The sequence below is a fragment of the Vombatus ursinus genome, unplaced genomic scaffold, assembly GCF_900497805.2.
Source record: "Vombatus ursinus unplaced genomic scaffold, bare-nosed wombat genome assembly UNPS02001287.1, whole genome shotgun sequence".
NCBI classification, from domain to species: Eukaryota; Metazoa; Chordata; class Mammalia; order Diprotodontia; family Vombatidae; genus Vombatus; species Vombatus ursinus.
In genome coordinates, this window is record NW_020941065.1 from 4,752,466 (window position 1) to 4,768,692 (window position 16,227).

A 16,227-nucleotide genomic window follows, 5' to 3' on the forward strand; every position below is an offset into this window, starting at 1 on the left:
CTTCTGACTCCAACACTGGTCATTTATCCACTATGTCACCCAGCCTCTCAAAAAGTAAGAGTTAAGAAACTATTAAAATTGTCAAATTTTCTGAACGACCACTGAGCCATAACTGTCACTGCACAAGCTGAAGTAAATTTGCCTCATTTTGTCTGGCTATTCATTCAAAATCACTTAAAACATGAAATTTGCTTCATAAATCACTCATACTTTTCAAATATGATCAAAACAAGGTAGTCAACAGGGGCCTTTATAACGCATGCACAAATTAATTTTAAAGATACAAAACGATCATAAAAAAACAAAAACACTTACTGTGTAACTCATGATGTATCACATCGACTAAGTTTGGTTCATCTCCCCACCAGAATATCCATAATTCTTTGCAATCTGGTTTGACATCACGGCGCCATACACACAGTAGATTGGCTTGCAGGCAGCGAATGAAACTTAACAGGATTGGATCATCCTGGGCAGGGGCTGAAATGATGGGACCACAGTCCCCGTGCCCTCCAAAATTGTACCTACGCCATTTGATTCCTGTGAGCTCAGCCTATAAAAGAAAAGAGAAATAAAATTACTTTCTAATTGCCTTTTTGAAAAATTATCAAACCACATATAACATGTCACCTTTTACTTAAATGTGACACACACACAAAAAATAATAATATTAAAGTTGTTCATCATGTACCCCAACACATCAGACCCCAGGGGAAGAATATTTTATACGCACACACATACTCGTGCTTCATAAATGCTTCATTAACTTTATTCCTTTTGATCTTCACAACAACCCTGTGAGATGGGGACTGTTATTATCCTTATTTTACAGTTGAGGGAACTGAGGCAAACAGAGGCCAACTGTGGCTCAGGGTCATACAGCTCAGTAAGTGTCTGCGATTTAATTTTAACTCAATTCTTCCCAGCAGGGCCCAGTGCTCTATCCATTGCTCTATCCACCATCTAGTGGCCTAATTTGCTGTTTTGTCCTTAGAGAATTCTGTGTCTCCGTCATGTCCGCAAAGAGGATCTGGCACACGTGCACAGAAGGGCGTGGGGAAATGAAGAGTTTGGGGAGCATGCTTGACTCCATATAATGGAAATGCCTTAGGCCTTCTCCCCTGAGGCTGATACTTAGCCCCATTAAATGGACCTTGGTCCTTTGCCTCTGTATTTGTTTTTTAGGTGAAGGGATTGGATTGGAGACACTGACCTTATGAGTTTCAATAGGTCAGGAGAGTGAAACTTCTTTAGGTAAAGTGCTATTAATATTATTATTATTATCATAATTAGTGTGGCACATGGTGTTGTTTAGTCATTTCAGTTGCACCTGATTCTTCATGACTCTATTTGGGGTTTTCTTAGCAGAGTTCCTGGAGTGATTTGCCATTTCCTTCTCCAACTCTTTTTTACAGATGAGGAAACTTCAGCAAACAGGGTGACTTGCCTAGGATCAGACAGGCTAGTCTGATCTTATCCACTGTGCCACTTAGCTGCCCTAAAGGTATAACATGAAGTCAAATTTAAATTCCAAAATTCAAATGAATTTAAATTCCAAATTGAAAAAAATATAAGAATAAAGTAATTTATTCTCTTTTACTTAAAGCCAAATGTATGTAGTCTCTTTAATCTTCAGGTTTGAAATACTACAAAGAAATTACAATTAACTAAATTTAGTAATTTTTTTTGTTGCATTTAAGCAGTTTTGCAAATTTTGCAAATCTTGAGTCACTAGATGAACCTGGTGCCTAAACGAAACATTATAACAGAAGTATGGAGAAATTAAATAGACAGATTTAGGTATTCATTCAATTAAACCAACATTTCCGGAACGCCAATAATGTCAAGCAGTGTGCTAGGTGCTCAGGATGAAAAAGCAAAAAACAAAACAATCTCTACCTCAAGTAGCCCACACAATGTGGGGGAGAGGGAGGACACGTCCAGAGATAAGTAGGAACAAAATAAATACTAACTACTTTCCAGCAGAGGGAGAAGGAAAAAGCACCCATGACTAGGAAAGGGAAAGGAATATAAAAGGTCTCTTAATAACTTCTGAGCTGTGTTTAGAAGGAAGCTAGAGATTCTATCTATGCCATTTGTAGACTATTTGAAGAGGGAAATACTTGAAATAGGTAACATGACAAGGAATAAAACATTCAGCCAATAAGCACTTATCAAGTGCCTACAATCAATCAAGCAAGCAAGCATCTACTACTGCTAGACACAGAGCTAAGTTCTGGGGATACAAAAAAAGGCAAAAGACAGTCCCTTTGCCCTCCAGGAGCTTCCAGTCTAATGGAGCAGATAACATGTGAACAAATACATACATACAAAGGAAGCTATATATTACATAAATAATGGGTAATAACAGAGGGTCAGCAGTAGAGGAGTTGGCAGAGGTTTCCTGTAGAAGGTGGGATTTTAGTTGGGACTCACAAAGAAGCCAGGAAGATCAGTAGTAAGAGAGGACAGAAAGCATTTCAGACCTGAGGGACAGCCAGAGAAAATACCTGGAGCCAAGAGATGAAGGTGGCGACTAGGTGGCCCAGTGGATAGAGCACTGGGCCTGGAGTCAGGAAGACTCATCTTCCTAAGTTCCAACCTGGCCTCAACATTTACTAGCTGTTTGACCCTGGGCAAGTCATTTAACCCTGTTTGCCTCAGTTTCTTCATCTGTAAAATGAGCTGGAGAAGGAAATGGCAAACTGCTCCAGTATCTTTACCAAGAAAACCACAAAGGGAATCATGAAGAGTCAAAACACAATAGAACAACAAGAGTCGTGTCCATGCTGACAGCAGGGTCACTGGCCAGAAACATGTTGGGGATATGAGGTGTAGGAAGACTAGAAAGGTAGGAGGGTGCTAGGTGACAAATAGAATTTTGTATTTCATCCTAGAGGCACAGGGAGCCACTGGAGTTTACTGAGTGAAGAGGGGGAGTGGGAGCAGGGGTCGGGGTGGGGATTGACATGGTCAGATCCCTGCTTTAGGAAAATCACTTTGGTGGCTATATAGAGAGGGTGGACTGGAGTGGGGAAAGAGTTGAGGCATGCAGACACCAGCAGCCATTGCAATAGTCTAGGCGTGAGATGACCTGCTCCTAGAGTCGTGGCAGTGTCAAAGGAAAGAGGGGAAGTATATACAAGAGATGTTGCAGAAATGAAATCAACAGACCTTGGTAAAAGCTTGGATATGGGGGTAAGAGATAATGAGGAGTCCAGGATGACTCCTAGGCTTTAAGCCTGTGGGACTGGGAGGATGGTAGTGACCTTCACAGTAATAGGGAAAGTAAGAGGGGGAGGGTATGATTTAGGGGGAAAAAATTATGTGCCAGGCACTATGCCACACCCTAGGGACACAAAGGAAAAAAGGTTCTGCCCTCGAGGAGCTCACAGTCTTAATGGAGGGCACAACATGCAAACAAGCTACATGGAGAATAAATTTAAGATAATCAACTGAGGGAAGATACTAGCTGGCACTGGGAAAGCTTTCTTGAAGGTAAGATTTCAGCTAAGACTTCAAAGTAGTCAGAGAAAGCAGGGACAGAATTACAGGCATGGAGAACAAGCAATGAAAATGCTTGGAGTCAAATGTTTGTCTTGTGCAAGAAGCAGCAAGGAGACCAGCATCAGTGGCCAGAACATATGAAGAGGAGGATGTAAAAAAACTGGGTCAGGTTATAAAGGTCGTAAAGGGTAACAGGACCTTACATTTGATCCCGGAAGGAATAAGGAGCCACTAGAGTTTAGAAAACAGTCAGAAGATCACTTTCAAAGCTACAGGGAGAATGACCTGGGCTGAGGAGAGACTTGACACAGGGAGACCAACCAGCAGGCCTTTGGAATCAAAGGTGATGAGGGCCTGCATCAGGGGAGCAGCAGTATCACAAGGGAGCAAAGGAGATCTATGACCTGGCAACAGACTGGATTGGGGGGTGGGCCACGGTAAGGAGACAAAGCTTACAGATACCTGGTGTGACTGGGAGGGCGGGGATACCCTAGTCAGTAGCAAGAAAGTTAGGAGGGAGAGCTTTGGGGGGAGAGAATGAGTTTAAATTGGATACGCACTAATGTGAAAATATATTGAATAGGAATGTATATGTATAGCCTATATCAGATCGCACACCATCTTGGGAAGGGAGATGGGGAGGGAGGGGGAGAAGTATTTAAAACTAAAAAGCTTATGGAAGTGATTGCTGATGAATCAAAATAAATTAATTTTTAAAAAATTTAAAAAAATTTTAATTGGAATATGATCAGTTTAAGATATCTATGGGATATCCAGATGTCCAACTGGCTATTAAAGAGATGAGAATGAAGGTCAGGAGAGAGAACTGGATAAATAGGTAAATAGAATCATCTTTGTAGAAGATGGTAATTGAGCCTGTGGAAGCTGATAAGATCACTCATCAAAATGAATAGTATAGAGGGAGAAGAAAAGGGGATCCAAGACATAGTCCTTGGGGGATTATCCACAGTTAATGGCCTGGATCTAGGTGATGATACCATGAAAAAAGACTGAGATGTAATAGTGAGAGCAGTGTCACAAAAACCTAGAGAAAAGAGGCTACCAAGGAAGTGATCAAAAGTATACAAGACTACAGACAAGTCAACAAGAATGATGCTTGAGAAAAGGCTATTTGATTTGGTGATTTACAAAATTATAGGTAACTGTGGAGAGAAGGACACAGCTCTCAGGCATAACCTGGAATAAAAGTAACAGATAGTTTTGTGAGGGACAAGAGAAGAATTTGTTGTCTTAGGATTTCTGAGAAATTTTAATTTAATCAACTGACAGAGATTCTCTCATTTTGAACTGTCCAGAACAGTATGATTAAACAAGATGCAATCCAAGGATAAATAGAAGATATCTTCAACAACATAAATTTAATTCAGATTTATTTATATCAGTGTTTTAATGTCCTGTCTTTTGCAAAGATGCTCCTGACTTACAATCACCAAGCCAAAAGCTTTAAAGTACTTTTTCCATTAGTGGCAATTAATTTACATTGACCCACGGATGCTCTCTCACCCAGTTCCCTTGTGACCAATAGCATAGATCTGTCAAGAAAAATTCTGAGTTAAAGGTACAGTCTATAGTCATGGAAGAGAAAAGCTAACTAGCTATCATCATTATTATTATTATTATTAATAGTTAGCATTCATATTAGCACTTTAAGTTTTGCAAAGAACTTTAGAAATATTATCTCATTTTATACTCACAACAAAACTGAAAGGTAGGTGCTGTTATTATATTCATTCTACAGATGAATAAACTGAGGCAGTTTGAGGTGAAAGGGCTTACCCTGACTCACAGAGCTAGGAGGTGTCTGAGGGCACATTTGAAGGCAAGACTTCCTGACTCCAGGACTCCACTGAAACGCCAGTTGCCTCTAAGTCTACAGAACACATGAAACTCTGAGTCAGAACTCCTGGTCCCAGACTTACCAGTACCTTACTGTGGCCTAGGTGACCTCTAAGGTACTTTCTGGCTGTAACCCTTTGATGCTGACCCTCTGACCCATGGGGAATTCTGTTCACTTCTCTAAGTCTCAGTTTTTCCACCTTTCACATGAAGGGGTTAGAAGAAGAAAAAAAAAACCTTTCAGTTCTCAACCACATGATCTTATGAGCTTAATTTTATTGCTTTGGTCTTAGCAGCACAGGAACCTGGCCAACTTTCCAGAAATCAAATTTCCGGCAGGACAGAATATCTATCACCCTGCTTCATTCTTTTCTGCACAAAAACTCCACCAAGCCCATGCACCTCTCCTGGCACACCTGTCAAACACAGATACAAAACAACACATATTCACATTCTCTGGCAACAAATAATGCCAAAATTTTATTTTTTTATATATGTATATATGTGTATATATATGTATATATATGTATTTAGTGAGGGAGAATATCAGACTCCTTTCCCTTTGCATTTATTCATTCCCTATGCATCTTTCACCAGAGGCTCAAAAAGCGCTTTGACTTAAAGTTATAGGTTGAAGCTCCTAGTGCAGAGTCCAAAACACAGTCAAGTAGTAAGCCCATGAGAGGCAGATAAAAATCCAGAGGATCTTGGGTCCCAAGTCCTCTGCCTCACAGGGTGGGGCACTGACCATCGGGTAGATGACACGGCAGAATTGTTGAAAAGCTGAGGAAGGCTGGCCACTGATAAGCAGATAACAGGCCAAACTTCTAAACCAGCAGGTAAGTTTTCCACCCAAACTCACATTGCTCACCTTCACATAACTTAATTTGTATAACAGTTACCTCTATACAAGTTATATCCTGCCAGTTAAGCTGTAAAGTCCTTCAGAGAAGCAACTGATCTCTATAATCCCAGATATCAGCATAGGGCTTAAACATAGTAGGTGTGCAATAAGCATGTGTTGTTTGCTGAGGTAGGCAGCTACAGTCAAATAAATCATGTCAGAAAAAGTCAAATATTGGCACAAAGTATACTCCTGTTGTTTGGTGTAACCTTAAATAAATATGAAAAAAGAGATACATGTTTAATATTGGAAAACAGACAATATTTTAAAGAAGTGATTTATTTTTATAATTTTCCTGTTACATCAGAAAGTGGATAATGATTTGATTATTGTATTTAACAAAATTAACTTGCGAAAAGTTGTGAAATCACTGGGAGGTGAAATGGGAGAGAATTTTCATTTAACCTCTCTGGGGCTCAGGTTCCTTACCTGAGGTGGTTGACTTTAGATTTTCGCTAAAGTCTCTTCCAAAGCTAAATCATATAATCCTATTAAAACAACTTCTACCACCTATATTTAATTTGTTTTATTTCTGCCAAAAGAATAAGAATGTTGAGGAATGTATAGAAAGTATGGGTCACCAAGAAAGAATAACAAAGGCTAAAGACTTATGTACCACTCAGAAGCTTAAAACCTTTATTTCAGAAAAGAATCAATGGCATTGAATAATACTACAGAAAATGAAATTGATTATATTTTAACAGATAAGAAAAGATTCATTATTGATGTGGCTAAGTCATCCTTGAATCAGTTATCTGACTATAATCAGACCATTAACTTGTCATATAATTGAAAAAACTCAAACTTGAAGTATTTGAACAAGTAATTGATAATGAAAAATGAGTAATTGACAGGAAAAATGACAGGCACTGATTTTAATAATTTATACATTAGTTTAACCAATGTAGATCAGTCTCTATGACAAGAAAAAAAAAAAGGCTGAAAAGCAACTTCATCAACAAAAACTTGATTTATTTGCCAAGTGGAGATAAGCAGCCAAAGACAAGACTAGTTTAGAGTAAACTTATTTGCAAAATCTTTCCCAAAAAAATCACAGGATCAAAGAGCTAGAGGTGGAAGGAATGCTGGCGGTCACCTAGTCCTGCCTCTTCATTTTACAAATGAGGACAGTGAGGCCCAGAGAAATAGTATGACTTTCCCAAGGTCATAAAAAGGTGATTATAAGAAATATTATTTTATAAAGTTTGAGAGGGTAAGTAGAATAAAAACCAGCTTTTAAAAAGTTTGGCAAGAGAACCAACTAATAAGAAAAGTGAACTCATGGGCATTTAAGAATGAAAATAGGAAGACAACAGAAGAAAAATGGAAAAGATCTGCACAATATTTTGATACATTTTTCACCTTCAAGAACAATACAACAACCACTCTAATACCAGTCCCAGGTGGTCTTACACAGAAAGCAGAAATGGTACTGAAGAGAAAAAAGCTTGGAAAAGCATCCAAATTGGATCACGTATACATAAAATGAAATCTGTGCTGAAAGCTGCATAATTATGAAAGCATAAGAGAGTGAATTCAAAAGATAAGAGCAGAAGGAATAGATTACAAAGACATGGTAACAATCTCACGCCTTATTAATACTGAAAAAAGCAACTGAGAACATCATATGCCTATCTTTCCATCTATACAAAATATTCATGGGATTCATCAGGACATGAGGGAACAGTTAATGGAGGCAGTGGGGAACAGGCTTTTACAAGTGATATTTTAACTTGAGCTATATTCTTCATTTTCGAGCAGCTGATGGAAGATATAGAGAATACAAGATCCTCCTGGACTTTTTATTTGCCAAATATTACCAAAAAAAAAAAATTTTTTTTATTTGGTAAAACAAAATGTCACCTTCAAAGAATTCTTCCCACAAAATAACTCCCACCTATACATCAAAATCATTCAAGTTTCTCTGAAAGATATAACAGAAATGACCCTGTTCAACAACCACTATGACATTAAACATCAGGCAAGGCATAAAACAGGGTGATGCATGCTCACCAAAAGTATTCAAATATCACTATAATGGAGAAGATTTGTATAAAGTTCAAATTTTAAAGTGACTCCCTGTGGATGGTGAAGTCTCTCAAATGTTCCTATTTGCTGGTGATATGGTGCTGCTTGCATCAAGTCTTCCAAAGCATTGCAGATCCCTCTGGAAGAGATTCATAACCACTCAAATAAGTTTGGCCTGACCATCCACATAGGAAAAACCAAGTGGATGAAGAATGTCTACTGTCCAAATTATGACATGTGGTTAGATAGACAACCTACAGGGCTTATCTGTCAGTATATATATATCTAGGACACACAGTACAAATAGATAATGAGTTGGCCCCATAATTAAACAAGAGGAGGAAAAGCAAATTGGATGCCAAGCTCCATCCATGACCCCAAACTTCTCCCAGAAACAAAGCTCTATGTCTTAATACCAACAATATACTGGTGTTCATACATAGCTAAGATATGCAGCAGAGTAATCTCCAAAGAACCGAAAATTAGTATCACATAAACAGCAATAAAGAGATATATGAGCAAGAGGGTAAATAGGATTTGAGCCAGCTCCAATGAGGAAATTTCAAAAAAGAAAAGACATTTGGGGAAATGTTGATAAGAGGAGAAAACGGGCTACTTATGTAGCAAGGGCTACAAATGACAGGTGAAGACCCTGAATGGTCCACTGGTATTCTTTGGGGGAGAAGAGGAGTAAAAAAAAAAGGCAGCAAATGCTGATTCAGCGTAGCCAGAAAAGGAAAGGTGAAAATCAAAAGAGGAACTGAGGCAGAAGCCAGAGTGAGTGGTTGCACCAGGCTGGGGTAAGTACTGATCACTTAGGTTAGAGTCCAGGCTGGTGAACATTAAATCACTCCAGATGAAGGGAGACTTGGGCAGCTCTGCAACTTAGCCATGAAAGTCAAAAAGTCAGTGACTGAAATGTAGGTGGGAAAAGGGGCTGAAATCCCAAAATTTTTAAAAGGAAAAACTCAACAAAAACCCAGAGTACAAACAGAAAAATTCAGAGAGAGGAATCTAAAATTAAAAGGAATAAGTACTAAATCTTAAAAGAGTATAAACATAAGAAAAAGGAAAGAACCAATGATTAAATATAGAGAGCATGCATGGAACAAGAAACAGAAATAAATTAATGTCATTTAATATATCACAAAAACATATTAATGCAGAAATTATGTCAGCAGATTTTTTTAAAATGAATTCACAGTGCAGAGTTTTTCCAAAGAAGGAAAAGAGAGATTAATAGATTTAGAATACAAAAATTCTAATGTGGAGGAAAATCTTGGGGGGGGGGGGGCAAAAGGCTACAATGTTAAAAGAACAATCTGTATATTAGCCAACCTTAAAGATAGAATGCACAGAGACATCTCAAGAATCACAGATCTCTTGGATAGGGCACAGGCCCTGGAGTCAGGAGGACCTGAGTTCAAATACTGCCTCAGACACATAGCATTTAATAGCTGTGTGACTCTGGGCAAGTCACTTAACCCCAATTGCCTCACTTAAAAAAAATTAAATTAAAAAAAAAAACCTGATCAACATAATTAATTAAAATTTTCAAATAAAATCCTTGCAAAAAAGACGATAACTTGTCCAAGAAATCATCCACTATAATCAAGTTGGATTTATACCAGGGATATTATGATGGCTCATCATAAGAAAACAATTAACAAAATTAATCAAATTCAAAGCAAAAAAAATGAAAATTATATCAATAGCTACAGATAAGTACTATAATTTGATACAGGCTTTATTTATAATTTTTTTAAAAAAAACCTACAAAATACAAAAAATGATTAAAAGTATCTATCTAAAACCAAATACAATGGAGAAACACTAGAAGCTTCTCAATAAATGTAAAAGTAAAGCAAGGATGTTCCCTTTACCCAATGTTATTTGACACAGTTCTAGAAATGCTAACAATAGCAACAAGATAGGCATAAAGATAGACAAAAAGGACAAAATTACTCCCATTTGCTGATGACATGACAGTTTACTTTAAAAAATGTTAGGGAATCAGCTAAGAAACTAATGCAGAAAATTAATGCCTTCAATATGTAGGCTATGAAATAAACCCACAAAAATCAACACTATTTCTATATAGTAATAAAATCCAGGGCAAGAATAAGCCCCCGTCAAAGTAACTATGAAAGGTATAAGATAATCTGGGAGTCACATTCAATATTTGTGTAAAATGAATGAATGAAAAAGCATTTATTAAGTATTGTCAAGCATTATGCTGAGCACTGGTGATACAATCAACTATATAGAGTTATAACACTATATTTAACTAAAGAACAAATAGCTGAGAGATATTCAGTGCTTATGACTGGGTTATGTCAATATAATAAAAATGATAATACTACATTAGAAAGTAGTAATTGTCAATCAGTACTTGTTCAAAAATAGAAAAGTTGATCAATGGAAAAGACTAGACAAGGAAGAATCAGAACTCAATAAACCTGAAAAACGTAATTTACCTAGATGAGACTTCCCCATTTGATATTTAAGTACTGCGGAAAATGGAGAACAGTCTGGAAGAGCTTAGGTTTAGACCAACATCTTAAACGAGATAACATATGGACAGCCATTAGAACTTTAAAAGCACTACAGAACTGTTAGTGAGATCAAAGTCAAATAGAAACAACTATATGTAAGGATCCCAGAGGGAACATATCAACTTAGAAAACCACATATTAACATTAACTCTGTTTTACTGTATTTTTATGTTCCCCTCTTCCATATTTCTTACTGCTTCCTAAGTGCCTTCTGAAAATTCCCCTTGGCATATTGGTCATACTGCTTTTGGTCCCGGAGGTAGTTGGTGGTGGCTGAGATGACTACATACAACAAGAGTAGTAGTAAGAAAGAGGCCAGTGGACTAAGAGCATGGCAGTACTGAAAACCTGCTCAGTTCAACACTAAGAACAATCTCAAAACAATATTAAACAGGGAGAAATGTTTTAGGAACTAAGGCTCAAAGAGTTGTCAGTTTGTAGCAAGCATGTAGCCCAGAGAAGGTGCTAAGAGGACACAGTATCTCACAGGCCCAGACAGAATACCAGATGGGAAAAGTTCTGTCTCTTCTCCCTTATTAGTTATCACCGCATCCATTCTAAGCAAAGGTCTTGTCCCTTCTACCTTTCCTTTTCTACCAATATGGCTTTAAAAGCAAACCAACAAAAAACCTTTTGGGTGTCCTTAGCTTTCCTTGCCAGTTTCAGATCATTTTGAGCTTCTGATTGTTCTCACCCTATTTTTACCAGACTAAGCCACACTCATATTCTTTCTCTATCACCTAGCCTTGCTTCTGTCTTCTGTGTATTTCTTCTTTTAATGTAAATTGGTTGGCTGAGTGAGTTCCTTTTGCATCCATGCTTTTATCTTCAGACAAGTACCATTTTTTTCTGCAGTGGAATTGTTTCCTTGTGTGTGTTCAAATTTTCCTTCCTGACTTATCTCCCAGACTTTCCTGGCTCAGTGCCCTTGAAGCTCCATGGGATCCTACCTTTTTTCCTTTGGACACTTTGAAATCTGCTTTCCCTAGGCAGATAGTGGAGTTGTCACTTTCCCAATAGCCAGTTCCTCTCTGTTAAAGAGAATGAGATCCAGATTACAAGTTCCCCTGTCTGCTCCCCTGCTTTTGGAAGAATGTAATTATCACTAAAGTAAGTCAAGAAGTTATTATTTGTTCTGCTTTTGGCAGAGAGAGTTGCAGTATTTGTCTGGATAACTGAAGAGTACCCCATACCTCGCATCTGTGTCCTGTGAATTTATCGGTATCCCAACTGCTATTCTTCCTTCTTTGTAGCTACTCGCTATAGTAAAATATAAAACTAACTTGAGGGATATACATAGGCAGTCTTCTTCCTCCTCAATCCTTTTTACTTTAAAATCCTTTTGATTAGATTTCCAAGACACTCAGCAAATACATTCTTACAAGCCTTTAAGTATCTCTGACAAATCTGTTTAACTCTACATTGTAAGATATGATTCAAAAATCCTAATCCCATTCTCAGACACCTCCTTCTTAGGCAGCTCTTTACTTCCCAAATTAATTTTTCTTTTCTACATCCCCTACCTCCAGTGGTCAAAAGTGAGGAAAACACAATCTGTGTCCTTCTCTTCTTTAGCTTTGGTCTAAGACTTTATAATAATGGAATACGCTTTTTGGGCTGCTAATGGAAGAGTCAATGATGCCCACATGACTCAAAGGGTAGTTGTCATCCACTGTGATAAGACTTGAGGGGTTCTCTGACTTGGATATGTGCCCCAAGAAGACAGAAGACCCTTCTACTATTATGAGGTCAACAAAGAGTTGTCTAGTGACTGAAGAAGGGAATTATCATTTACTACTACTTTTCTTCTTCTGCCCCTTATGAAATGATGACTTCAGAGTTTTTGTGGATACTCCAAATCATTCTGGGGAGGACAAGCAGCTGATTCCTCCCGAGGACCTGGCTCTCTTTAGGAAGAGCTCCAAAGGTGTAGTCCCTTTGCTTCCATTTCTCCTCTGTAACACACTGCAATTCTCAGTCATCTGGATACATACAGGTGAGTAAGTCTCCCCTCCTTCCCTTCAGATGCCTACTTTACCTCTAAAAACCTTGCTTGTATTTCCTTAAGGAACCCTCCATCAAACTAATATCCTGACTACCAATACCACTGATAAGAGCCATTCAGCAATGAAAACATGAACATCTCACACTCAGGGCACAATGTCTCCTACACTATGCATAATGGTATTTACTATACCTATTCATAGGCATTTAAACCCTACACACCTCATTGAAAGCTAATAACCTGATTAAATTTTTTATCTAGTTTAATTTTAAAAAGCTAAGACTTTTTACAACTAATTTGCCCCCTCCCCAATATGCGCTATCAGTTCACATAACCATTTACTTGTTCCCCTTATCTGTTCTTACTTGTCTTGTCAGCCAACTATGCTCATAGCCCAATGGAGGGAGGCTTGAACCCTGAATCCCAGACCCTTAAGAACCAAATGCACCTTAATGCACCAAAACCACTGCTCCTGCTTCTAGATGAGGTCCTGCAGGATTCATTTAGGGAGCTATTACTATAAGAAAAAAAAAAAAAGTAAGGAGGCCTTGAGAACAGTGACTGGTTTACTTTTTTATCAGTAATCAAAAGCACTTAGAATAGTGCTTGGCATAAGGTATGTGATTAATAAATGCTTTTTTTCATTCATACATCCTTTTGAATTAAGTCTCCCACCCTAATCCACCTAGATCCTCTACTACCCTCATTAACTGTCCTTCAGAAGACTTAGAAGTCTACAGTCATCCCTCTTCTTCCCCTAAGTTTCAGTGACACAAATACCTGCTAGACACTGTCCCACTGTCCCACAAGCATCTCAAACTCAACAAACTAAAAATAAAACTCATCTTTTCTAAAACAGCTTCACTCTCCTAACTCCCACTTACTATCAAGGTCAACACCACCCTCCCAATCCCACATGCTCCCAAGGCAGGTGTCACCCTCAACTCCTCACTATTTTTCACAACACCCCCCCCCATATTCAATCTGTTGCCAAGGCCTGTCAATTTCACCTTCACAACATTTCTAAAATATACTCCCTTCTCTCTTTTGATATTGCCACAACTCAGGTGCAGACCCTCATGCCCAAACTATTTCAACAGCCTGGTGGGAGTCTACCTTCAGCCTCTCCCACTCCAACCTCCATTCAGTCCCCAAAGTGATTTTCCTAAAGCATAGATACAACCACAACACCCCTCTACTCAATAACTCCAGTGACTCCCCATTGTCTCCAGAATGAAATACAAAATTCTCTTTTTGGCATTCAAAATCTTCCATAATTTAACCCCTCACCACCTTTTTAGTCTTCTTACAACCTTACTGAAACTTCCCACCATCTACTCTCCAATCCAGGAACATTGGCTCCTTACTGTTCCACAAACAAGACACACCATCTCTCAGCTCTGGGGATTTTCTCTAACTGTCCCCCAGGCCTGGAATGCTCTCCTCCCTCATCTCTGCCTACTGCCATCCCTAGCTTCCTTGAAGTTGCCCACTAGAATCCCATGTTATACAGAAAGGCTTTCTGAACCCTTCTATTTCCTAATGCCTTCCCTCTCTCTCTTAATTATTCCTATTTATCCTCTACATAGCTTGTTTGTACACATTTGCTTGCTGGTTGTCTCTCCCATTGGACGGTGTGCTCCTGGAGGGCAAGCACAATCTTTTGCCTTTTTTTGCATTCTCAGCACCTAACACAGCACCTGGCACATAGTAAGCACAAATTCATCACCCGATCTATCTATATAATGTTTACTGACTATTGACTATTATTGACTATTTATTCTAAATCTCACCTCCCATATCTAGTCAGTTCCCAAGATGTGTCAACTGTATCTCCTTCAGCATCTCTTACAGTCATCTTCTTCCCTCAACTTATACATCACCAGAATCCAGCCCCTCATCACCTCTCTCTAGGATTATTTCATCCAGGCCCTCTGGCCTGGAGCCCCATCACTTCCAGGCAATTTCCAAACCCCAGCCCCCAGCACTCCTTCCATGGGAGCCTTCCCCTTATCTTGCTCACAACCAGGCCTCCAGAGTACTTCATGGACATTTCCAGACCAAGCACATGGGCTTCTTCTAGCTCCCCTTAATGTGCTTCTTCATTCAGCAATAAACTCTTTGTGGGAAGGGATGGTCCCATTTGTTTGTATTTGTATCAATAGCGCTTAGCACACAGATAGATAAAAAGTAAGTGCTTAAGAATGTTTAGTCATTCATTCATTCATTTTCCTCCTCCCCTACATCCTCCTCACAGCCACCAAATTCCTCAAACCCAAAAGTAACTAGCCTTTTAAAGAAGCCCCACGGGCTCCCCATGCCTAGAGGATGAAATACAAGCTCCTCTGTTTGGCATTTAAAGCTCTCCATGTGCTGTCTCCAGTCCATCTCTTCAGAACGATTATACATTACTCACCATCACATAATTTACACCCAGATCAAACTGGTCTTCTTGCTGTTCCCCATTTAATTTCCCACCATCCTGCTTTTGCACAGGCTGTCCCCGATTCCTGAAATACTCTCCTCTCTTCACCTCAACCTCTTGGAATCCTTCACTTCCTCAAAGGGTCAGCTCAAGTGCCACCTCCTTCAAAGGTTTTTCCCAATCCTTGCTGTGGTGAGTAGCTTCTCACCCCAAATCACTATGTAATATTTCCTATATATCTTCGATTAAGTGTAGGCTGCATCCTCCAGGTGAATGTAAACAAATGCCTCAAGGTCACAGACTGCACTGCTTTGGTACTTGGATCCCAGTGTCAGAGGGCCAGACACTAGCAGATGTTGCTTGATACAGCAAAAATGAAAGACAGCAGACAGACAGCAGCCCCAGTGATACACTGATACCCCAATATGATTCATAAAGAAAAAGAAAACCTCTAGCACTTCATAGAGGATTTATGGACAGGCATGGGCAAGAATAAGACATGATCAGAAGGCATCAGAGCACCTCTGGTCTGTGTCAGTGCAGATGGACCCATACACTAATGAGACTGATAATCCATTAAAATAGCAAAAGATATTATGAGTACAATGTGAAAATTTCAATTAACAAAAAATGCATATGTTTAAATGATTTTCTTATTTGAGCACTGTGAAATTATTATTTTTAGGTGTACATCTGATTATTAAGCTAGTAATAGGATCAAATGGCTCAAACAGCTGAATAAAATGTATGTATTCCTCTGTTAAAAGAATTGCACAGGTTTAAAAGAAAGAAATGTTAAAAACCTAGATGTAAGATTTCATGGGTCTAAAGCAATGACTGAAATGAATTAAGTTTTCTAAAATGACAGCTTCTATTGCTTTTGGTACATTTCAGAGTCTTGGATATTGTTACATTAAATCAGCTCAAAAGTTCTTAACAAATAAAA

The 16,227-nt window shown here is 38.7% G+C and overlaps 1 protein-coding gene across 4 annotated transcripts in view; it reads right to left on the reverse strand.

Moving 5' to 3' along the window:
- MED13L (mediator complex subunit 13 like) overlaps positions 1–16,227 on the reverse strand; it is a 392,641-nt gene that overhangs the window by 329,049 nt on the left and 47,365 nt on the right. For 3 of the 4 annotated variants that reach the window (XM_027862683.1, XM_027862690.1, XM_027862677.1), the window contains exon 2: positions 316–553. In XM_027862683.1, the coding sequence (XP_027718484.1) occupies positions 316–553 (238 nt within the window). Of the gene's footprint in view, positions 1–315; positions 554–16,227 lie in introns of those variants that run through there. The other variant, XM_027862695.1, reaches the window with a different exon arrangement.